Source organism: Candoia aspera, chromosome 1, assembly GCF_035149785.1.
Source record: "Candoia aspera isolate rCanAsp1 chromosome 1, rCanAsp1.hap2, whole genome shotgun sequence".
Classification (NCBI taxonomy): Eukaryota; Metazoa; Chordata; class Lepidosauria; order Squamata; family Boidae; genus Candoia; species Candoia aspera.
The window spans coordinates 188,338,800-188,365,189 of NC_086153.1; the positions used below are offsets into that span (position 1 = coordinate 188,338,800).

Below are 26,390 nucleotides of genomic sequence, written 5' to 3' on the forward strand. Positions count from 1 at the left end.
ATGAATTTGCTAACAGATTTTTCTGAAATTGGAATTGGTGCTATTTGAAACAGATCGTTTATCTTGGGTAATACATTACTTTTAATTATTTCAATTTATCCTAACCAAGAAGGCTTTAACATTTTTCCACCTTTCAAGATCTCTTTGGATTTCTTCTCATAATTTGTCATAATTGTTTTGGTACATTTCTTGATTATTATCTATCAAATACAAATCAAGATATTTCACTGAGTGTATTACCTGGCAGCCAGATTCTTTCCACAAGAAATCTTCTTGTCTTAAGTATTTGGTGATTATTTTTGTTTTTTGGACATTGATTTTGTATCTGGAGAATTCTCCAAAGCTGTAGATTGTTTTCATCTACTGTGTTATTGCCCCTTGTGGTTCTGTGATCATTAATACTACATCATTTGCATTTAAGTTTGTATTCCTTTCCACAGATTTTGACGCTGGGTGTTTTTTTTTTTGTCACCTCGAATCTTTTCTGCCAATATTTCTAAAGCAGTCATAAATAATAGGGGAGAAAGTGGGCATCCTTGCCTTTTGCTCTTACTTGTTTGGAAATCTGCAGAGTGCTCCATTGGCCATGATTTTTGCTGTTTATTTAGTTAGTTATTTATTTATCAAATTTGTATGGTCGCCCATCTCACAAGAAACAACTCTGGATGGCATACAGCAAAGAATATAAAAACAAACATGTCAAAAGCAGTCAAATTAAAAAGTTAAAAGGGAAAAAAAGCATGCTGTTGATGTGGGCTTTTGACCCAGTCTTTGAACTCTTCTCTGGGATTTATTTTGTTCAGTACTGCCAATAGAAATGGCCACTGCAGGTTGTCAAAGTCTTTTTCTGCACCTAGAAAAATTAGTGCTGCTTTCTTTATTGACATTTTATTATGTTAATTATAAATCTGCTGTTATCCTTGATGTTCCTCTTCAGAATATAATCTGTTTGGTTGATGTATCTTATGCCTGAGACACATTTCTTTAGATGTTCAGCTAGTATTGTTGTAAAAATTTTATAGTCTCCATTCAACAAAGAAATTAGTCTATAGTATATTACAGTGGTTTCTCCCGATCATTCCCTTCTTTGTAAATCAAAGTTATATATGCTTTTTCCCATGTTGATGTTATTGCCTATGATTCTTTAATTTCATTTTTCATTTCATTATGAGCCGATCTGGACCTGATACTTTCCCAAATTTGATTTGTTTTATTGCCTCTTTTGTTTCTTGGTTAGTTATAGGTTTGTAGTATTTGTAAATAGTTAGCATTTGTCTGTGTTGATTATTACATTCTTCAGTAACAGACTTTTCAATGTATTTGTTTACAGCAGCTTCATCAGTGTTAGCCATGGAACATAATTCTTTTATTTTTAAAAGCTGTCAATTCTTCTCTGGTTTCTGATCTTGAATAAAAAAAATTGGTGCCTTTCTTACTGATATTGTCTGTGTTTCTTTTTTCTGAGCTGATAGGCTAAGAATTTTCCTGGTTTTTTGAATGTTCAAAGTTCTTTTGTTTTGCAAATTTTCTTTTCTTTTGTAATTCTTCCATTTCTAGTAAGTTTAATTGTTGTTTAGCTTTTTGCAATTCTTTCATCAGTTGTGTTTGTGGGTTAATTTTATGCATTTGTTCTTATTTTAGCATCTAGTTGCTCTTTCCATTTATTATGTGCTCTTTTTTGTTTTGCTGCTAGTTTAATAAAGAGACACTTCGTGAATGCTTTACTTGTTTCATAAATGACTTAGATGAAGGTATAGAAGGGCTGCCCATCAATTCTGCAGACAAATAAAAGTGGGGAAGATTGCTAACGCTTCAGAAGACGAGTTCTAGGTTCAAAAGGATCTTGACAGACTTGAACATTGGCCCTGTCTAGCAGTATGCAGTTCAGTGGTGAGAAGTGCACAGGTACAAGATAGACAGTACCTTGGTCAACAGTAGTACTCGTAAGAAGGATTTGAGCATCCAGGTAAACGATAGATTACGCAAGAGCCCGCAATATGTTTTAGCAGCGAAAAGAGCCAATACCGTATTCAGTTCTATCAACAGAGGTATAGTGTCAAGATCACAGGCAGTGATCATTCTGCTCTATGCTGTACTAGTCAGACTGCATCTAGAATACTGTGTCAAGTTCTGGTTGCCACAATATAAGAATGATGCCAAGAATCTAGAAGGAATACAGAGAAGAACAACAAAGATGGTGAGAGGCTTGGAGGCTAAATCCTATGCAGAACAGCTAAATGAATTGGATATGTTTAGCCAAAGGAAGAGAAAGCTAAAGGAAGGCATCATAGTAGTCTCCCAAGGGCTGTCACAGGGAAAAGGGTGTAGATTTGTTGCCTGTAGCACTCAAAGGTAGGACAAGATCCAGTGGGTGAGAGATTTACAGAGGGAGATACAAATTTGAAATAAGGAGGAATTTCCTTACTGGGAGAGCTATTAAGTGGTGGAACAGTCTCCTCTGTCACTGGAAGTTTTCAGGTTTTAAAGCAAAGGTTAGGCAGCCAGGTGTCTGGGATTTTAGGAGGATCTCTGTGATGGGCAGGGGTTGGACTAGAAGACTTCCAAGATCCCTTCCAATCCTGTAATTCTGGAATTCATTCATCACCATTCTTGACCTATCTCTTGTTTTACCATGACTTCTTAAGTACCTTATTCCCACTACATTAGAATGTTTTGTTGTTGTTGTTGTTGTTGTTTCCCTTGGCATACTCAGTTTTGCTTCCATGTTACAAAGTGGGCAGAAGTGTGTCCTTATGTACAGCCATTTTCACATCTTTCAACAAACATTCCTCAGAACAGACCTCATGTAACCCCACTACCTGTCTAGCATCGTTATCATCATCACAAGCTTTCCTTATATGTTTATCCATTAAGTACATCAAACCACTAAGGAAAAACAATACACTCTTGTAATGTTTTCCTATTTAAAAGCAATTGAGAGTTTCAAGAAAGAAATTTGCAAGAAATTCTATTTAGTTAGGAGAAAGCAAGTAAATTTTTGAACAATCAAATTAGGGGATATAAACATTTTGAATGTTCAAAGTGTTCTACTGGATGGATCAAATTCAGTAGAATGTTTCCATGGGCATAACTAGCAATTGGAAGAAGCAGTTTCCCGCCTGAAATATCCCCCACATCCACAGAATCTGCTCTGGAAGTTTCCTACTTCTCTGGAGCTGATTTTGAAGACAGAAAAATAATATTGTGCCAGCAGAAACCTGTTGTCATAATTTTTTTTATTTGGGTTTTTATGCATATGTAGTGTTTTGAGGCAGTAGAAGGTGCTGGTGCTGGTGCTATTGATCGTTTTCCTTGTAATCTCTCTCTCCCATCATCCTGCAGCCTCCCCAGCTGCCTCTGCTTCCTTCATTTTATCTTCTCTTGACAATTTAATGAAGTGGGAGCAGCCAGGAAAGCTGAGAACCATTGGGGAAATGGATGTGCAAGGAGAGATAGGATGGCTCTGTTCATACTCCAGTATGAGTTAACTCAGTAGGAAAACCTTGCCCTCTGCTCATGAGAATTTCACTGATTATTTCTTTTCCCAGAAATATGTATGTATGTATGATGATTATATACACACATACATAAACACACACCATTTCTTGTTCCATCATATTGAATGAGAATGGTAACAGAAGTACAAAAGAGTATTTCAGCATTATTTTGAAACATCTGTGTGATACTAGGAAAGATTTAGTTTGGAAATATGTCTGCTTTACTTTTTATGGTGCTGCTCTTATAACATTCAAAGCACAAATCCTATGCTGTGTTAAAGTCAAAGCAAACATTTTTGACAGCTGATTATGGGTATCCATATAATATATCATGCTTGGTCCTGAAATTTAATTGATGCTTCTACAATTTTCAACAGTGGGTATTAAAATTATAAGTAATTGTATATATGTCTATTTCTATAGAGGAAATTTTATAAAAATACAATGAATTGGAAAGAAGGGATGAATGTTTCCATCAGTTGTCAATTATAGTCAACTATTACATATATCCACATTTAAAAGTAAAAAGAAAAAGAGGGAAGAAAAGAAATTGGACCACCATATTATATTTTCATACTGGTAAAAAAAAAGAAAAAATTCCATCTGAAAGGTAATTGCTGAAACAAGGTAATGAGGACTGCGTTTTGCAAAAATGTGAATTAGTTTTTGTTTACTGGTGAACTATAGCTTGTGTCATAAGCCTTTATATTTCTGCATGAACAGCAGTCTCTGCAGAATTATTAACAGTACTAGCTGTATAATTTTTATTTTTATTATTAGCCAAATTGAATCATATAGTGTGCAGCATATAATAAAGCAATGTCTTCTGAAGATGCTGACTAAAATGCTGACTAAAATGATACTTCTTTATTTGGTTTTCAGCCTCAATATGTTCTCTCTCTCCCTCCCTCCTTCTCTCTCTCTCTCTTTGTAGACATGAAGCATCCAGTAAGTCCTGACCACATGGCTGGAGATAAAAATATGAATCCATCAGCAGTTCGAAGGGACTTTGAAGATAAAGGACTGAGATATGATAGGCCAGACTATCGATTAAGTAAAGAGAAAAAGAAGATGATATTTTCCTTTTGTGATGTGTGCAATATTCAGCTGAACTCAGCAGCACAAGCTCAGCTTCATTACCATGGAAAGTCTCATCTGAAAAGAGTAAAACAGCTGAATAATGGGAAGATACCTACAAATACAAACAGTTTGTTTGCAAGTTCCAGCACAGGTGGTACCATTATTGTTGTTATTATTGTTTGATACTTATACAAACACCCACCATCCCTTTATGTTTCAAGGGTAAGAAATATTACAAGTTGCATTATTTTGCCTGGTCCCAATCCCATCGTTGGAATGTTGCTATTCTTCAGTTCTCTAGTAATCACTATTCCTCTCAGTCCCTGGATAGTTGATGCACATTTGTTTTCCATGATAGCTGGATGTAGTGAGTTTAATACATTACAGCAGGCTGGACAACCTTTCCAGCTAGGGGCCGCACTTTGTCTTTCTGTAGGGAGTCTGGCTGCTGATGCTATGATGTCACTGGAAAGGACAGGACTAACTTTTTCAGATCTTAAATTTATTTGTGGGGGAGAGGGATGGCAAAAGGTTTAAGGCATCTATTGTGCACACTGCAATCTCCTTCAAGACCACTGGTAGCATCCCCTCCCTCAATGAGGCATTAACAGTCTCCTGGATCCAGGGAATTACTTCCCTCATTGTGGCCTGAAGGGACCAGGAGGGGCAGGGATCCAGCCCACAGGTGGCAGAAGATGCCTTAGCACCTATTTGCTTCATGGGAGGTTCCAGGCTGCAAGGAATCCAGGTAACTAAGCAAGATGATGCCTCAATCAATATCCTGAATCCTGCCCACAGGGAGACAAGAAGTGATTACGGGTGTGTAACGAATGCCTATTCTAAAACACTCTCAGACTCATGAGCAGGAATGCAGAGATATCTGATTTATTAAAGAATAGTATGCAGGATCACAGAGAAAGCTGAGAATGATAAAATCACGCCAAATGCAAACTAAAAACCCTCGGTACAAATGAGATCCCTCCCCCCCGTAGAATCTTCCCAAGCTCACAATCCCAGGTGCTCCTAACGGCTTCTGATGGTCTGCAGGAAAAGTCCTTGAACAGAGCACATAACCCAAACACATTCCATTGAAATGAACATAGATACAGAGCTTGGTACAAGGTTTCACAGCAGCTCCCTCCCAAACAGAAACGCGCGTCAGCGCCATGGCATGTGAAACGTTACGATGTACAGTGCACATTGAAACAGTGAACATGACATACTGCCCCCCCCAAAAGAAAGAAAACGCTAAGCAGCAGGCTTTAAAGGGTACGCCAAGTGGAAACGGCGAATTGAATCAGGAGCATTAACGTGGGGAGCAGACACCCATTCAGGATGAGGAAAGTGTTTCCATCGGACCAGATACTGGAGGGTGCCGCAAAGCTTGCGAGAATCAACGACCTCCTTGACCTCAAAGTGCTGTTGGCCGTCAATCATGATCGGAGCAGGAGGAGGAGGTTGGGGATGCCAGCTGGAAGAGTGGTGGACAGGCTTGAGCAAGCTGCAATGGAAAACAGGCTGCAAGCATTTCAAATTGTGAGGCAGATCCAATTTAACAGTAACTGGATTGATAAGACCAACAATAGGGAAAGGACCAATGAACTTGGGAGCAAGTTTTTTAGAGGGTTGTGGGGACTTGATGAATTTGGTAGATAGATACACTTGATCCCCAATCTTGAAATCATGTTGCAAAGAACGATGCTTATCGGCTTGAAACTTGTAAGCAGCCTGGGCATCAGCCAAAGCCTGTTGAATCACCGGCCAGGAATCAGCAAGCTTAACAGCCCAGTCAGATGCAGAACATGTTTGGGGAGGGGGTTGTGGCAGTTCAGGGAGGGGAACAAAGTCGTGACCAGAAACCACATGAAAAGGGGTTTGCCCGGTACTCTGATGGACAGCATTGTTGTAAGCCACTTCAGCAAAAGGCAGCAACTCCACCCAATTGTCCTGATGGGAGTTAATGTATGCTCTAAGAAATTGTTCAAGGGCGGAGTTCAAAATCTCAGTAGATCCATCAGTCTCAGGATGGGACGAGGTGGACAGCGCCTGTTTGGTGCCAATCAATTTTAAAAATGATTTCCAAAAGTGGGAAGTAAACTGTGTCCCGCGGTCGCTGACCAAACGGGAGGGGCTACTGTGGAGACGGTAGATGTGGATGAGAAATAGGCGCACCAGTTGCGGGGCTGACGGGATGGATGCATATGGAATGAAATGGGCTTGTTTGGAAAAAAAATCTTTGACAACCCAAATGACAGTTTTCTTTTGACTGGGAGGAAGATCCACAATAAAATCCATAGAAATCTCGTCCCAGGGATGGGATGGGCTGGCCACAGGCTGCAGAAGCCCCTGCGGTTTCCCCCTGTTTCACTTTGACATTGCACAAACAGGACAGGAAGCCACATAGTCTTTTACATCGCGTCTCAAGGTGGGCCACCAGAATTGACGACGAACCAAATGCAATGTTTTAACAAAAACAAAATGCCCAGCAAGTTTATCATCATGGGAACGCTGTAAAATGTCAGGTCATAAAGTTTCGGGTACATAAAGGTGGTGTTGCACCCATGCCAGACCGTTTTCAAAAGAAACAGTGTCTTTATTAGCTAGCAACCAAGTGTCAGATTTCAGTGCCTGGAGGAAGTCTTTCTGTAATTGGCAAGGAACTTGCACTTTCCACTTCCCAGACTGGGTTGGGGGTGGGGATGCCTGCGCACGGGTCTGGCTCTGGGTGACAGCAACTAAGCCCAGTTGTGGTTCATTGAGGACAGTGCCAACCACATCTGCCACCTGGTCAAGGTCCTGAGGTAAACGTGACAAAGCATCGGCCAGAAAGTTTTTCTTTCCCAGGATAAATTTTAACCGGAAGTTAAAGCGACTGAAAAATTGAGCCCAGCGAATTTGTTTAGGACTGAGATGCTGGGGGGTGCGGAGGGCTTCCAAATTCCTGTGATCGGTCCAAACTTCGAAAGGGCATTTAGCGCCTTCCAGGAGGTGACGCCAGGCTTCCAAAGAGGCTTTTACAGCAAAAGCCTCCTTTTCCCAAATATGCCACCGGCATTGGGTTTCAGAAAATTTTCTGGACAAATAAGCGCAGGGTTTTAAGTGATTTTCAGAATCTCTCTGTAACAATATAGCCCCAACTGAAGAGTCAGAAGCATCAACTTGGACCACAAAGGGGCGTTCAGGATCGGGGTGCTGTAGAATAGGCTCAGCAGTGAAGAGGGTTTTTAACTTCTCAAATGCTGCCTGGCATTCAGGCGTCCAATTCAGCACTGCCCCAGGGTTTTTTACTTTGTGTGTCTCCCCCAAGCCCTTGGTATGGAGTAAATCAGTGAGGGGCAAAGCAATCTCAGGGAACCCCTGGATAAATTGGCGATAGTAATTACTGAATCCGAGGAAACTTTGCAATTGCCTCTGGGTGCGGGGACGTTCCTAACTTAAAATCACCTGAATTTTTTCAGGGTCCATTTCAATGCCCTTGTCAGACACCCTATAGCCCAGATGGTCAAGTTGGGTCTTGTGAAACTCACATTTGGAAAGCTTGGCATAAAGTTTGGCATCTCTAAGCTTGCGTAACACCTGTTTGAGGAGGCGTTCGTGTTCCTCCTCGGTTTCAGTGTAAATGAGAACATCGTCTAAATAAACCAGGACCCCTTTAAACAAATGATCATGTGATACTTCATTAATCAATTGCATGAAGACTCCAGGCGCCCCTGCCAACCCAAAAGGGAGGACTTTGTACTGAAATGAACCCAGTGGACAATTAAAAGTGGTTTTCCACTCAACTCCAGCTCGTATGTGGATGTGGAAATAGGCTTCACAAAGATCGAGCTTGGAGAAAATCTTGCCCTTAGACAAGTGAGCTAATATGTCCTTCATGAGCGGAAGAGGGTACTTGTTGCAAATTGAGATGGAATTTAACCCCCAATAGTCCATACAGAGTCGAAGTGTGCCATCTTTCTTTTCTCGGAATAGCACAGGGGCCCCAACTGGGGAATTTGCAGGTTCAATAAACCTCCTTGACAGATTTTTGTCAATAAAGTCCCCTAATGCCTCAAGCTCCTTCTGAGTCATTGGATAAATTTTTCGCTTGGGCAATTGAGCGTTGGGAACCAACTCTATAGCACAGTCAGTTTTCCGATGGGGGGGTGGGTATCTGATCTGCTTCCATTTCCCCAAAGACGTCTGCAGAGTCTTGGTATCGATCGGGCAAGCCTTCTAAATGTGCCAAACTAGGGTGCGGCATGGCAATTGCAGCCCTTCCAACCCCCGCACATGAAGCTCTCTCCGCTGTAGGGGCTTGGTAAAACCCATCCTTAAAAGTCACAGTTCTGTGTTCCCAGTTTATATATGGGCTTCGATAGGTCAACTAGGGGATCCCCAGAATTACCAAGGGATTGCCAACAGGTGCCACTACAAATTTTAAAGTCTCACGGTGGCTGCCCATTTGCATTGCGACAGTTCCAGTGAAATGGGTTGCCGCCCCCCCCCCCCGGCCGTTGAACCATCCAACTGTGTAAAGATCAAAGGCAACTGGAGGGGGAAGCTAGGCAGGTCCAAAGCAGCAACCAGATCAGGGTGAATTATACACCTGGAACACCCAGAGTCAACTAAAGCCCAGACCTCTGTAGTCTTTGTGCGGGAGCCCAATTTCACTTTTACTGCTAAAGTGGGACAGTCAGCACTCACCATAGCATCCTCGTGCCCATCCTCCTCCACCTGCCCACAGGCGCTCTTCATGGCAGGTGGCTGGCGTTTCCCGCCGGCTCCTTAAAGTCATCTTCAGCCTCTCCCGAGAAGTAGAATACTTCCTCAGCGTTGGCTGCCCCCTTGGCTGCTGTCATCCGCTGCGAGGGGGGGGGGGCGATTTGGACGGCAGCTTGCCCGCTCGATCTCCAGCCTTGGCTTTTGGGCAATCAGCTGCTCAATGCCCTTCCTTTCCACATTGAAGACACTGACCCCTCACATACCGCCGATCTCTCTCCTCTTCCCAGGCTCTATAGCCTGGCTGGGCAGCAGTTGCGGCACTTCGGGGTCCCCTCATGGTGGCTGGTGGTTTTTCAGGTCGTCTGGTTTGGATGAAGGTACGCTGGGCGTGCTCAGCCTTGCCGGCCAGACAGATCCATTTGTACAATGACTCTGGGTTGTCTCTACACAACGCCCATTGTAGGACGTCCCGGTTGAGTCCCTCTTTAAACCGTTCTATTAAGGTTGACTGAGACCAGTCGGGGGTTTTCCCAGCTAAAGCCTTAAACTCCAGGGTGTAATCAGCTACAGACAGCTGGCCCTGGGTAAGATCCTTCAGTGCCTTCTTAGCTCTTGCCTTGGCCAGAGGATCCTCAAAATGCAGCTTTAATGCCCCCATAAAGTCCTCGAAATACTCAAGTTCAGGGGAGTCAGCCTCACTTAATTGAACATACCAGTCAGCCGCTCGACCCTTCAACTTGGTGGCAATGGCAGTGATCTTAGCCTCTTTGGAAGGGAAGTATGCTCCAAACTGCCTCATGTAACTTTTAGCATTGGTTAGAAAGAAAGATAACTTGGTTGGATCCCCATCAGACTTGACAGAAAAGTCTTTCACCCCCGCTCCTGTTGGAGCGGAACCGGCGGCTGCTTGAGTGTTTGGGCCCCAGGTTACGGTAGTTGTTGCTCTGCGGGGTGGAGATTCATCCCGGAGCCGTCTCTGGCCCCACTCCGCCAGCGGTCTGGGTGGGAGGATGGGGGATGGTTGCGTGAAGCTGGGACCTCCGTCGTGCCTCCCCTGCCCCCCCCCCAATGTTAGAGACAGGTTTCTTAACATGTACTCCATTGATTCTATTTTGGCCTCCACCACTCTTAGCCTTTCAGGGGTTTGAGATTCCTCCCTCCCTCGTGTGTTAGGCTGTCTCTCCGTTGATACCGTGGTAGATTCTACATCTGGGGTCAGTGGGAACTGATTCTTCCAGGACTCCTGGGACGTCCCTGGCTGGGGTTCTCCCATTGCATCCCAGGTGATCAACTCTGCAGGCGATTTGCTGGGTGCCGGTTGCTCTGGTTCTCCCCCATCGTTAGATTCCTCCACCTCAGGGCTGGAACTCGAATCCTGCCGGAAATCTGAAGGTTCTGGGGTGAGGCTCAGTTCTCCGCTCTAGACCATCGACTCGGGCATCAAGCTAGCCGTCTCCTCAAGTCCCCCGGTTGTGAGCTTGGACTTGGCCATCGTTAACTATTTTCCCTCAGAAGAAAGTGATCTTGGTAGGAGCTAACGGTACAACTTTGGGCATTCTCAGCTTTATGTAATGAATGCCTATTCTAAAACACTCTCAGACTCATGAGCAGGAATGCAAAGATATCTGATTTATTAAAGAATAGTATGCAGGATCACAGAGAAAGCTGAGAATGATAAAAGCGCGCCAAATGCAAACTAAAAACCCTAGGTACAAATGAGATCCCTCCCCCCAGTAGAATCTTCCCAAGCTCACAATCCCAGGTGCTCCTAATGGCTTCTGATGGTCTGCGGGAAAAGTCCTTGAACAGAGCACATAACCCAAACACATTCCATTGAAATGAACATAGATACAGAGCTTGGTACAAGGTTTCACAGCAGCTCCCTCCCAAACAGAAACGCGCGTCAGCGCCATGGCATGTGAAACGTTACGATGTACAGTGCACATTGAAACAGTGAACACGACAGGGTGGCTTTGTTAGCCAAATGCTGTTCTAACTGAGAATAGCAAATGGAAGTGGGGTAGGTGGGCTCTTGATGTTTGTTGTTTCCTAACAGGGCTTTGGTCTTCTGAAACACGGCTGCAGAACGGCAACTCACTGATGCAATAATAGAGGAGAAATAATAGTGTTTCACATCTCTTACTGCCACAGTAGTGCTGAATCAGGCGTGTATTCATGCTCAGATTCACTTCTCATTTTCCTCCACCAGTGCTCTAGCATCACTTCTGTCATTTCATCTCCCACAGGCTTTCAGTAAACCAAGGAGCCATTTGCAATTTGCTGACAGAGAGGCCAAGGGCCCAGGTCACCTCACAATGCAGATAATGAACCAGTCCATCAACATATTCACCACCAGATTGTCAGGAAATTTCCCAAACACTTGCTGGAAGCCATCAGGATTCATGAGGTGCCCGGGGCAAACCACTGAAATAGATTTGGCCCCAATGGAGGTCCTGGATGTCAGTCAATCGCGTGTGGACAAGGAAGCAATCTGACCATGGTGGTAATCCCCCTACATCCAGATCACATAACAGCTGCTCTGAAGCAAAGGCAAGGTTCCAAGTGTGTCCACCTACATATATTGGGCCTGAGATCCCCTGAGAAAAGCCCATGGCTGCTATAGAAGCCGTGAACTCCTGAGCTTAATTTGACCTGGCACTCGCAACATGGAGGTTGTAGTCCCCCAACATCAAAAGGCAGGGGGATCCACCACCAGTTCAGCAACCTGGTCTAGAAGCCCAGAGAGAATTAAACTACCCCCCACCCCCACCCCTGCCAGCCATGGCCTTGAGGCTGATGCAGGACCTGAAAACCAGCCAGGCAGATTTCAGAGAGAGCAATATCCCCACTCATGGTAATACATGCCAGATAATACTGAGTAATACTTAGCAATACAAATATTACTAAGTAATATTAAGTACTTAATTACAAAGTAGTAATATTAATATAGTAGTACTTAATAACACTAAGACTAAAGGCCAAAACTTTTTAATGAATAAGGCTGCTCGTTTTAATTTTGCTTCTTAGTATTTGCAATACTTCTGGCTCAAATTCTAGTGTCTAAGATGCAGACAATGGATGGATCCCTGGATCCCTTAAGATCTGTAGATATCAAATCTACAGCCTGGCAACATCCCTTTGTAGCTCCTAGAATCCTCATCCCAAAGTAAATTGGTTTCTTATTTTGCATTTTTCAGTGTAATTAAGATCAAAATTGGTGCATTAAGCCTTGCAGATGCTTAATTGCACCCATTTCTCCCCTTTAAACTCTGTCTCTTAAAATGAGCCTTGGTCCACTCTGACATCTCTTTCTCTTTTTTCTTGCTGAATTTGTTTTACTCTAATAGAAGCAAATATATGTAGCTCAGGGTTGAACTGTGGAGTCCTTGGTGTTCTTTGAGCTTGGTTGTTTTCTTGCAGTCGTTTCATTACCCAACTAGGTAACATCTTTAGTGCTAGAAGAGAGTGGGGTCTGCTCTGTTTATATATAGAGTCGCTTGCCCTGTCAGTGTTGGTGGGGGTGTTGTTTTTTCCTTGGTAGTTCCTTGATTAGGCTGTTGTTTACTGCTTGATTGTTTGTCTGGGTTGATAGTTCCTTGATTGGGGTATTGTTTACTGTTTGATTGTCTGGTCTTTATCCTGGTGTTAATCCCTATTTATCTGAATGTTGATTGCTGGCAAGGTGTTCTGGTCTTTTTGTTTCCTTTTGAGCTCTTTTATTGTCTCTTTTGAATAGTGTGTAAATGTTGTTTATCTCTATGTGCCTGTTGATGGCTGACTTGTCTGAATACCAAACTTCCAGGAACTCCCTCATGTTTTTGGATTTGGTTTGGTCTAGGATGCTGACAGTTGCCCAGTTGAAACTCTGGTTGAGTCCTGTCCATGTGTTATGAGATTAAGGAGTTCTCATTGTGTCTTCTGACTGCTAGTTGCTGTTCATTGTTTTACTCTTCCAGCAACACAAGGACTGAAAGAATGCCATATAGGTGGATTGGTGCCAGCCAGGATCCAAAGTTGTGATGCAAACTCTGCCCCTTTTTGTAGATACACATTTTTGTGATGCAAGCTTCATTCGTTTCATATTTGTATGCAGTATCACAATGCATATACGGAAGGGGAAATGCTTGTGCCCAATGTGTAACTCTGCTTTTGTCATTTGTCCTCCCTTCCCTTGTCCCTTCCTATAGACACCTCTGATTGTTGCAGTGGGTAACAGGTCCCAAGTTAATCCAGGAAGAGAAGAGTTGGTATAATTGCAGATATGGCACAGATGTTTTTTTATTCCTACATTGGCTTTTTATGTAAGGTAGGAAGTGAAAGGATTCCTCCCAAAGTGTTGGTGCCAATTATATATGAAAACATGGATGACTGTTTTATTTCAATGTCACCAGTACACTGATGATTTAACTTAGGCAGTGAGTTACTATATATGTTTGTTTAGATTTGCAAACCAGCAGGCAGAGCCACATTTAATCTTACCTTGTTCTGTTTGTTTTCTTCAATAATATCATGGCATTTAAGATTAGTAGAAAAGATTTTCTTTTTAAGTCTACTTCTTCCAAATGACTTCATGGACTTATCCATCTAGATTTTTTAGCAATATGAAAGCTGTTTGCTGTTTATTTCTTCCAGAATATTTTTACTTCCTAAACTAGCCTACAATCCAGGGATTTCCCATCCCAATCCCTACAATCCAGGGATTTCCCATCCTGTTTAGGATTTTTATATTAGCCAAATCAACTAGCTCAGTAGTAGAAGGGATGGGATTATTTCACTAATAAGTCAGTATGAACTAGTGAGAATCAGATTTAAAGTTCGGCCTTTCAGTAGCTATACATGCATCCTTAGTAAAGTCTTCCTCAGTTTTTAAAGGCTGATCTTTTAAAGAGCTGAATTAAAATAAATCTAATAATATTCAGTGGCCTGTGAGATGAAGGAAAGATAGCAAATTTAAATTTCCTTAATTTAGTTATTAATTGTCAAAGATACAGTATACTTTTTCTGCAAGAGCACAACTTGACATACATAGGCTCCTCTCCCCCAATTTTACCACAACGAAAACTCTCTGGGGTGGTGTGGGTTGAGAGATGTGATTGGCCCAGAGTCATCCAGTTAGCTTCCATGGCTGAGGATGGATTGGAACCTAGACCTGGTCCCAATAATTAGAACACTAAACCACAATTCTTTTTTTTTTCCTTCCAATTTTGGCCATATAATAGAGGAAGAATAAAGTGCCTCTTTTCTTTCAAAAAGATGCAGAGTGTGCTGAGATCCCATTTTCTTTTTAAATATAATCCTTTGGAGGTCACCTTTTATAAAAATAATATCTATCAACCATTCTTATATTAAGACAGATGGGAAAGTGTCTCTGTCCTTAAGAAATACTATCTAGAGGAAACAGAGGTAGCTGCTTTTGAATGGCTTTTGCTGGTACAGCAGAGTATTAATGAAGCAATAGATTTAAACTCTCATCTCTAGGGAACTTGTCTGTTTTCATAGCTATGAAGGGTTTGCCCATTTACCCTTTGGAAGTTTTGTTTTCTCTATAATTGTTTCTTATAACTGTTTGTCACTTTCTAAAGTACTCTCTACATCCATCTATTTTTGTTTGGTGGCACTGATAAGACACCTAAAGATCATAATTGTAGGCAATCAGTCGAAGACAAGTAAAATTGAAATAAATAGGTGGTCTTATTTCAATAGTGTATTTGATAAAGTAAGAATGACCCTGCTCAGAACATTGTCTTAAAAAACAGCATTCTTTTAAAGCTATTGATGAGCATCCGTGGGAGCCAAGCGTATCTTAGTGCCAGCGACAGTCCTCCTCAGCTCTGTAATAGAAAAAAGTTCCATCTCTTCTGACCACATTGCCAAACATCAAAACACCAGGAAGATGTACTAATAGACCAGATACCGATAGACTCTGAAGACTAGAAGTTTAATGGAGGTGGTAGTTAAGACACTTAGATCTCAGGTTATTTGGGACTTTTCAGGGTTAAAAAAAAGCTATGGGCCTGCTATATGCAGATATTTCCCATACCTTAAACCCGGAGACACATTGGTGCTCAACATAGGAGATGCAGATCTGTTCTGTATGTTCCAATTAGTATCCTAGCAGTGATCTAAGGTTTCCCATAATATAGATGTAATGACTGCCTGTTCAAATCAATAACCGCCCAGTACAATAACCGTTTATTGTAAACCGCCCAGAGTCCCCCATTGGGGAAGATGGGCAGTAATATAAATTTAATAAATAAAATAATAATAATAATAATAATAAAACCATACTGACATAGAGGTCTATGGAAATCTAATTTAATGATGAATAGTATGCAGAAACACAGGCAAAGCTGAGAATACCAAAAGTGCGGGATTTCTCCCAATTAAACCACAAGTGATCCCAGAGCCCTCCCCCCATTGTCAGTGTAACTCCATTCCTCTGCAGATGTTTAAATGGTTGCTGGCAATCTCCGGGTAATGACCTTGGCCAGGCAAGATAGCCCAAACATGAATTCCTTTGCACTCGCATCATCTATCTCTCTGCCTGGTATGAACTAATAGCAGCTCCCTCCTATTCAGCAACACATGTCAGCACCAACATGGCATGGAGACTTGTGATGTTTCAGGAACATTGGAACAGGAACCATGACAATAGAATAGAAATCCATTTCAGATCAAATTAGATTTATAGAAATATTGGATAAATACCTTAAGTGGTGTTCATAACGATGTTGTAGTTACAGTAAGAGCTATAGCTCAGTGGTAAATATTTCACATATTAAAATCTCCAGGGTCACTTCTTGGCATCTCAAGATAAAGCAAAAAAAGATTCCTATTTGAAGCTGGGATTTGCTGCCAGTTAATGGAGGTAACACTGAAATAAGCTGAATATAGTAACTTGGTATCCACATAATCATATCTAAGTCATGCTTCCTTGAATAAACCACACTTCCCTGGGTTTGCATACCAATTTAAGCCATAAACCACAGCTTATCAACCACATTGGCTGGGTTCACCCAGGACACTAAGCCAGAGTCAGATAAGCTATTTCATGGTTTAAGACAATATATGAATTGTTTAGTTAGTGTAAGGCAACTATTTACTAGGACTTTGCAGCCTTCAGATTTGATTCTAAAGCATGCTTTCAAATGTAGAGGAACATGAATATAGTAACTGCGTGCAACTCTTCGAAGTAGGTATGTTTTGCCAGGATTCCCTACAGCTCCAGGAGTATCAGCCCTTCAAGGTAGACCAGATCAGAAAACACTTCAGCAAATATTAACACTCTCCTTTATTGATACAAGCTATAGTAGCAGATTCTTAAAAGCCTGACAGCATTTTTTTCTTCCCTCCCTCTTATATGGAAGAGCTTCTTTCTCATCCCTCTCTGCTTTCCCAGGCTTATATGGTTGATGCATATTTCCTTCAAGACCATCTCCATGCTTCTTTACAGGAAGGCAGCAGTGTAATCCAGAGAAAAGACAGGGCTACTTTAAAAAGTTGCTGATAGGTGCTGCATGTGCACTCTTGCCTACTCCAAAGCACCTTTCTGAAACCACATGTAAAACATTGAAGAGCCGTGCTATCTCTATTTCAATTAATTTTTTATTTGGTGAGGTGATCTTGGTCACAGAGAAGTTCTGGGGAATGTGCTAAATAGGGAGACAGCACTACACATCGGGAAACAGATATTGATGCATGAATGATATTACTTGTAATTAAACTAGCAGCTATTTTACAATGCATTCCCGCCATCCCTTACCAGTTGCCCTCCAGGAGGTATGGTGGTTGGGGGTTCTGGGAATTGCAGTCCCAGCAGATCTGGAAGGCACCAGGTTAAGTAGAGCTGATACATAGTTTCTTTTGAGCTATACATACTGTATATACTGCTTTCTGAATCATGCCCATTCATTTAATTAAAACTGTTAATAATAGTGTGAGCTTTTCAGTTCCTGGCTCAGGTTTCAGCTCAGCAGCAAACACTCTAAATAGCTTTACTCTGCATCCCAAAAAGGGTTATGGAGGAGCAAAATGATGGATTTACTGTCTCAGTCCAGGCCCTGCAACAAGAAGTCGCAGTGAGATGCTGTTTTGACAGGTCTGTTAGGCCAAGGGTTCTTCTCATTTCAAATTTCTCTACCCTTTACTGAAAACAACGGGGGGAGAATTAGCTCTGTTAGTACCGCCCTTGAATGGTGATGGCCTTTTCTCTGGTGGCCCTCATTCTTTTGAAGACCCTTTCCCCAGACGTACTTATGACCCTTATCCACCTCCTATGTCACAAGCAGATAAAAGCTGTTTTACACCCATGAATCTTTGGCTTGGGCTGACTATTTGGGGCATCCATTATCATAGGAATGAATGACTAGTGATAGGTTATTTTATATATTATTGTATTATTATACTTTGGCTATTGCTTTCACAATCGATGAGCCACCCAGAGTCCATCAGGATTGGGATGGGGATATAAGCATTGCTCAATCAATAAAACTGAAGAACAGCACAGGAGGATACTCATAGACCTTTCTCGGAAATGGAGTGGAGCTGGAACTAATTCTGGGCATATCTCTCCTGTGCACTGCTCAGAGTTCACCCTTGCTGTCACTGGTGCTTGCAAGTTTTCCACTCACTGGGAACACCACACAAGAGCAGGGATCTTACCGATGGTTCCAGGGGCACCTCAACCTAGAGTGAACTTCCAAAAGAGGTGGGGATTGAAAAAGAAAAAAAATAGGTAAAGGTCTTTTGAAAATTGGAAAAATGACAAGAGACTTTGGTATTCCACCAGCATAAGCACACTTATTCTGCGTGTCTCTGGATTTGAGACTGACAGACCAAGAAATAAGCACATGTAATAAACCAAAACACTGGGCTGCTACTACCTGTCACTTTTATTTTTAAGAGTATTTCTTGTAAATAAAGTTAATGCCTAAGAGTAGTGCTTTATTGTTTAGAAAGCCAGGTTCACTTTCTTTAATAAAAATAATTTAATTTTCCTCCCCACAAATACATCAGTCAGGTGGAATAGGGGCTCTGTCTTACACCCAAGGGGACCACTGTCAAATCCCCAAGGGTTGCTTATAACCAAGAAAGTTAGATTCTCACATAGCCTCGTTAGCCAGATTTGTTGAAAGGAAAAGGTTAGGTTATATAATCTTGGAAACTGGCTGTGAGTACCCCATTTATTAAGGACAGTAAAGCAAGGCCCATCCTCTTTCTAATAGCCTCATGACCCTGGGGAGATGGTGTTGCCCATTTTCCTGAAAAAGAAGGAATGTACAGATATTCTGGCCCTGCAATTTTATTTATTTATTTATTGGTGCATTGTTGACTCTTGGCGACTGCCTGGACTAGTCCCTGCAGTTTTCTTGGCAAGGTTTCAGAAGTAGTTCACCAAGGCCTTCTTCCTAGGGCTGAGAGAAAATGACTGGCCCAAGGTCAGCCAGTGTAATGGTTGCCTATCCCAAACACTCAGACTCACAAGAGGTTGCTTAAATGAAATCTGATTTATTAGGGAAATTATGGCAGATACAGAGAAAGCTGAGAATGACTAAAAGCGCGCCAAATACAAACTAAAAACCTTCGGCTCCAAACGTAATCCCTCCCCCCTACCAGCCATAGCAACCACCCCCCTCCCAGGTGCTGGTAACCGTTTTCCACACATCCTGGGAAAGCAACCTTGAACACATGAGTTAACCCAAACACATTCCAACCCAGCGGCCAACAGATAACAACTCCCTGACGAGGAATCCTCCTCTCTCCCGAGATCAAACACGTATCAGGCAAATGACATGCGAAACATTACGATGTACCAAGCACACTGAAACGGTGAACATGACAGCCAGCTGCCTTTGTGCTTAAGGCAGGACTAGAACTCATGGTCTCCTGGTTTCTAGCCTGGTGCCTTCACCACTACACCAAATTGGATCTCCTGCAATGTTTAGTGAACTGCCATTCCCCTTCATGGACTCAGAGAAATCCATTATAGCTGCACACCTGCCCCTGCTCTATTGATAGCTTAGTTGCAGGACCAATATTAAATAAGCTGACATATCAGCCTTGCGAGATGCTTGTTAGCCTTCCCTTGTCTTTTTCAGAAGAAGACAGGAATAGGTGCAAGGAAGATGGCTCATGGGCTGAGCACAGTTACAGTCCTACTCATCTCACAAGAATGGACTCCAGAGACAGTCAAGATAGGAGCAATAGTGATAGGGATAGAGAGGATTTGCCCAAGTAGTGATTCTAGTCCTGATGTCACTTAGGCTACTCTGCTGACATCAGTGACAGATTGATGGTGGAGAGCAAGGATATGGTGCTTTTCTTCAGACAGCATGTCATGCTCCCTGATCAAATGTTCCCAGAACATCTTATCAAACTCTCATCCATCTTGCTGCAACATGTGTCAACATGCAAGTCGACCAGCAGAGAGGGGGAGCATGGTTGGAGTGTGAATCATTTTGTTTGGGCTAGCTCCTCGTGCCAAGGTCATCTGTGAAGAGCCGTTACAACCATCTGCTGGCACAAGGAGGAGGGGGCACGTACCTAAGGAGGCAGTGGGGAGGAATTTGCAGTTACTGAGCTTCTAATTGTAGAAATGCGCGGGAAATTTCATTCGTAACTTTTCTTCTGTACTGAAATGCTTCTTACCATTAAAACAGATTTCTAAGCAGAGGCTTATGAATCGTAATTAATGAGAGCTTGACTGTGGCAGTCATCACACAGCATTCAATTGGTAGTGACTTAAGACATTGAACATTACAGACGCACACCTTCCATGCTGAGGAAGAGCTGGAATATGGATTTCGGTAGCTGCACAAGAATTGTAAAGACACGTTATGATTTATGGCAATGAAGCCTATTGAAGACTTGGATTTGTATAGGTAAAGTTCAGTGACAACTGTGAGTTCATTGTTAGCCGGTGGCCTTTGTGGCATATTCATATGTTATGAAATCATGATTCGTTCCTGATCTGGCAGTGTTCAATTCATATGTGCTGAAATCATGGTTGGTCACCTACCTTTTTGGTTAGTCTTTCAATAATGACCCAGGGAAACATTAAATAGTGACAAATACAGGCTATAATACAAAAAAAAAAAAAAATAGGAATAAGGAAAAACTTCCTTAAAAAGAGAGAAAATGCAGTTCTGAAGTTAATCTGCAGTCATTAAATTTAAAAAGTGCATCAGATAACAATTGTATTTTTGTATTTATTATTTATTATCAATAGCAAAAACATCATTCCAGTGATGCATTTGTACATTTAACTAGTTTATGTTTTGTTTTAAAATATCCACAAGATGTCACTGTGAGCATTGATACAAAGATTGTTTTTAGCAGATTCACTTCATGGCTTTAGTTGGTGTATTTCTCTCTCTGTCTCTTCTCTTAATGATTATTTGAAGAAAACCGAAGTATCATTCCAGATGTGACCTATTTTACGTATCCTTTTCTTCTTTATTTCCTTCTATCATTGACACTACTAGGACTTTTAACTTCAGATACATAGAGCAGGGGAATTTAAATTTTTGTTATGTTCTATAAAACATGGACACATTGTTTACAAAGCTATTTATAATTTACTTTCATATGTGCCTAATCTCTCTTACTTGGTATAAAAATGGGAGGGACTGTTTAATCTGCAAAACCACTGTATAAGGAAACCGTGGTGTTTGTTTAGCTAATGAAAGATGATACATTTATGTAAATGAAACAATATATAAATGCTGCATTTTAAAATCCCCCCCTTTTGCTAGTCTGTATTAGTATTGACAGGACAGCTTCAGTCATAAAAAAAACCCAGAAGCTATTATCAAGTCCCATTTGACTGGGACTTCTGATATAAGTGGCTAGCTTAGGGGACAACTGTGCCATGTGAACATAGCCAGCATCCTATATAAACTCAGTTACAGAAAAACAGGAGACAGACAGTATAACTATAAAGTTGCTTGATGGCATGCTTATAGGCATCTCATTTAAATTGGAAGCAGCCAAAGGATTTTCTACTGGTTTTCTCCCCCTACCCATCAAAATATATCAGTGTATTTATATCAGTTGCCCATCTCTGTTTCACCCATCTTGTTGGGGGGGGGGTGCGAATAGGCAAGCAAACAGAGTTCTTAGAGAATTCCTACAGTGCCTCCATTAACTCTGTCATCTCTATTTGTGTAATACAATTGCTCATGGGAGTTAGCTTATGTCTCAAACCTTGGGCTATTTTGGACTAAAAATAACTCACCCTCCTTTGGTGATTGGATCTCTGTTTGTCCAATATTCTAGTGTTACGTAACCACAGCCTCCATTGAAGCATCATTGCCTTAAAGATGTGACTTTTCTTTCCCAATCACTCAAGAAATCAATTATCCTCTTCCACTCTCCAGTATGTTTGAATGTTATCCCAGTGATTTTTCCTCTTTAAGAAAAATCATCCAGTTTACTATCAACATTATCCAGCAATTTAGAAGCAAATGTTAAAACACTCATTTCAGTTCATGTTTTATTTATCAGAATGACAAAAAATTGTGTGATTATTTGTACCTCAAATAATCAGTTTTTGTGATATTAAATGATTAAAAGGCTCATTTACATAATTACCATTTGTAATGAGTTTTTAAAAGTTTGGGTTTAATCTTTAAACTAGATGCACTACAAAATATCTTGTAAGTATATTCAGTTATTTGGTATTAGCTATTCGTTTTAGAGTCCGTAACATTCAGTAACCTAAGATTTTCTGTAGAATTAGATGTAACTGCCTCTGATTAAGGAAATCGGTATCAAAGTATTGCTAGTAGTAGTTCTTTTATTTGGCATTCTGAATAGTTTTTACATATAAGGATTTGAATAAGCAAATGGAATTTCCCCTTGCTAAACTGATAATAGTAAATGTCATGGCTTGAATATGTCTTGTTTATTGCTGTTACTTAAATAACTGGTAAAAGTTTATTTTGTTTTATTCTAAAGTAATGGTATAAGGAAAATGCTTATCTCTTGAAATGTGAAGATCATGTATATATACCTGTAAAGTAGAGCTATCTGATCTGGTCTGTAAAAATCTAGGTGGACTATTAGACAGCAGCAAAGAGACACAGAAAATTCTAACTCTTTTTTATCATCTAGAAGCCATTCAGATTTTTGCAGGCCAGAACTAGTAGCCCTATTATAAAGACCAATATATCCATTTAGTAGGTAAGAAAACAGTCAGGTGTGAAAGAAAGTTGCCTGCCTTGTAACCCAGTCATGGCTTTCTATCTGAGAAAGCCACACATATATTCTTGAAGGTTCTGGATGATCATCAATAGTATAGGATGGAAACAGTGACAGCTGATTCTGTAGTTGAGGGGTGAGTGTACCTTCTTTCTGTGTCCACTGACACTTCATACACATGCAGTACCAGTGACTCAGATGCTGACTGAGTTGTGATTTTGACTCTGCTTCTGTGGATTTTTGCTTTTTTCAAAGTATTCAGTGTATTGTGTGTCCTTTTTCTTTTTACATGCATTATTATAAATATAAATATTTTTATTTTTATTTAAGAATACTGTTTTTATTGTATTTTAACCTGCATTTATCTTAGTTTTATTGCAAACCGCACAGAGTCACTCTTTGAGTGAGATGGGCAGTGATGAAATTTAAAATATAAATAAATATACATTAGTGCAATCAGCAAACATCCTGTTTAAATTCTGTGATTTGAGATTTAAAGAAAATTGTAGGTTCAGATAGATTTAAGACATGGTTCAATAAATGATTTGATTATAAACTATAATGGGGAAATATCAAAAAAAATCTGTTGCAGCTTCATTATTTGATAGAACTGAATGAAAACATCAGGAATGATAGATCCTTTAGACATAACCCTGGAAAGTTTTGGCTGGGTAGTGTTAAGGATTTCATTATGATTATTTTTAAAAAATACTTTCCTTTTAAAATAGAGATAGCAGGGACAAAGAAGGAACAGCACAGTTACGTCCAAAATGTCCATTAAAGAACCTTACAAAGGTTGTGTGGAATCCATACAGAAAAAGTTATACATCTGCTTATAAGTTCTAAAAAAAGCTTCAAAAAGTTTCTTAAAAGTAAAGCTTACTAAGGAACAGAGAGTCTACTATCTTCTGATCTTTTGCTTTTCTGGGTTGGAGAACTTCATGGCTTATTGTCAAGATTAGCCTCTTCTGGAAATGTTGAATTATGTGTTACTGGTGCAACAATTAAAAAAAAAAGTCTGTTGTTTTTATCAATATTGCATATATAATATCCAGTATAAAGAGATAGGCTGTATTGTATGTAGTGGTCTAAGTGCAATATTTTAGACTCATGCATGCAGTGAAGAGGATTTATTCAGTGCAAGACCGGGCAGAGTCAACAAGAAAGATAATGGCTTTTTTTGTTTTTATTAGAGGAATAAAAGGGGGAACTAAAACAGGTGAAGAACTGCAAACAGATTACAGAAATGACTGACAGGCCAGACAAAAAGACTGGGAGTTTAGGAAAATGTGAATGTATAGATTTTGGGGAAGAGAGATGATCACACACCAAAAGAGCAAAAGTTCAGAAGGGAACAGAAGAATCTCCCTCCCTCCAAGTCAACCTAACTAACAAACTGTAACAGAAAACCAAGAGATTAAAAACAAGAAGGCAATACTACTGTATGTCAAGGACACAGTAGGCAAAGTTTGTATAAATGAAAAACTCATGTCAATATCAAAAAGCCTGTTGCACCACTCAACCTGCTTCAGTTTTGTGCATATGTGGAAGGAAAGCTGCAATGGAGTGAGAGACTGTGCAAGGCTAAAAAGTCCATCTGATATCTGAATTACATTTAAAATCTTTCCAAAGTGATTGAAAGAGAGGTGATTCGGTTTGACACCTGAAATTGATTTGACTATAAAAATTCAATTCAAATGGGCCTTCAATCAAATCTCTTTTCAAATGGAATCACTTTGACAATTGACACAACCCAAGTGTGTGTGATTTATATTCTTCTCCTATTTTGTCTTCAAAAAGTAGGTTACTGAGAGATCATCCTAAGATTACTGGTGAATGACATAGGAAAGTGAGTCTCCCTGTTCCTAACTCTTTGTTCTAATCAATGCACTGGATGCTATTTACCTTATTAATTATGCCTTCTAAGTATAAATTTTGAGGTTGTATAGGGATAACATTTTATATACAACAACACCAGAGATCTGTCAGTCACCAAGAAGGGCAGTTTGTAGTATATGTGATGAAGGAACATGGTGAGTGTGCCGCCACATATTATGATCCATGGCTTTGAATTGAATGGATGATGAACCGGGGGAAGAATGAGGATAGGGTCCTACTGAATGATGGTGCAGAGGAGAAATATGCCCTATTGCACATCATTACATATGGACCTTACTACATATTGCAAAAAGGTTGGCCATTCTTGCTCTGTTGGAAACTTCTCTTGAGCAGAGTTCTTCAAGAGGAAATTATGAATCCAAGCTTTATTCAGCTGTTCACAACTTAATATACAAAGTTGGGAGTTGCATAGATCTGTCTAGTTTTATAGTTTATAATACCATTCTTTCAACAATCTAAATTCACTCTTCAACTTGATATACTTAGCGGAAGTTGTATTTAAGAAGAAGTATGTTTTGATGGGTAGCTGCTGCATGCATAAATCCAGTTGACTTAAGAAGCATTTAATATCATTTAGATAGTACTATCTGTGCATGGCACTTTAGGATTCCATTAGCAAAAGAAGCCAAATCTCTTCCTCCTGTAGTCTAAAATACAAAGATGGGGAGGAGAAGAGAAAGAAGGGGAGAGATGAGAAGGCAGTTGGTAAATGTGGAAAACATATTTTTTAAAAAATTACTAAGACTTAGAAACAGTGAGTAAAAAGTTAAGCATGGGATGAGCAATCTTTTCCAGTTTGGAGCTGCACTTTTAGAAGGAAGATATTTTTGCCCCAGTTATGGGACATTACTGGGTGTGGAGTCCTTGGCTCAACCATGAGCTACAAATATTCTCTTCTGTTGGATTACTGGATATGTGTGATGGAAACATTTTGTCTTTTTGAGGAGGCTGTAGTTTTAAAATGCTAAATGAATGCAATAAGTTGGATGCATTTATTGTGACCCTTCTAATGGTGGGGGTGGGGGTAGAAGATGAGAGACATTAAAATTTACAAGGTGCTTTTTTCCCAGGATAAATAAGATAATGGTATATTTGAACATAGTAGAGGAGAAAGAAGAGAAAAACAGAGCAATGATTTATTAAGAATAGATCATAGATAAATCAGATCTGTTAATTTAAGGTGGCAAGTCGAGTGGTTTGATGGAGACAATTTCATCAATAAATACTGAAAGAGATGAAGTCTGGAGAAAGTAGGATAAAGTGGAGTAGGAAAGCAAGACAGCTAATTAGTTTTCCTATGAAAATTAGTAATACATGAAGTAAGGAAGTGGCAGAAAAGCAGGGCTAAGTATGGCATGAAATATAGAAAGTAATTTCAGGATTAGGCCTATATTATAATACAAGTTAGGAAGATAAAATACAGAGAAGGACAGTTGGAATTTAAATGAACAAGGGCAGTTAGAAGTTTTGATTTTTCCTTAGAATATGCTTAGCAACTTGAGGACACATGAAGATAACAAATGGAGTAAGCCAAAATACATGTCAAGTTTGCTAGAGCAGTGCAGCAAGAGCTGAGAGGAGTTAAATGTAGAGAAAAAGAAGTCTAGGAAGAGGTCGGAAGTTGGAGATAAATAATGGAAATAAACTTCAAGGAAGATATTAGATTGTAGGTCACAGTACAAGCAAGAAGTTGAGTGGTGGAAACAGTGATGGAGAGGATATATTAAAAGTGACAGTGTCATGATCAAACAAGAAAGAATTCTATGGCAGAAAGAGCTAATAGAGTACAGTTCTTACAGATCAATGGAGTGGCCCTGGCAGCAAGTGGTAGAAATAAAAATTGGGTGCCAGTGGTGGAAGTTTAACTTGAAGATGAGAGAGAACTAGATTTTTCTTGAAGATTGAAGTCATGAGGGAACAACCTGGATGTGTTATGAAAGAAAGCAGAAGCTAACAACTCAGACAATATGGTAGAAAAAGCCCAGGAGAATGACATAGCAACAAAGCAGT

At 40.4% G+C, this 26,390-nt stretch overlaps 1 protein-coding gene across 1 annotated transcript in view; it reads left to right on the forward strand.

Moving 5' to 3' along the window:
• The window catches only part of ZNF385B (zinc finger protein 385B), a 228,840-nt gene that overhangs the window by 40,627 nt on the left and 161,823 nt on the right, over window positions 1-26,390 (forward strand). The window contains exon 2 of the mRNA XM_063318118.1: window positions 4,432-4,728. Coding sequence (XP_063174188.1) covers window positions 4,434-4,728 — 295 coding nt within the window. The 5' untranslated portion in view covers window positions 4,432-4,433. The remainder of the gene's footprint in view (window positions 1-4,431; window positions 4,729-26,390) is intronic.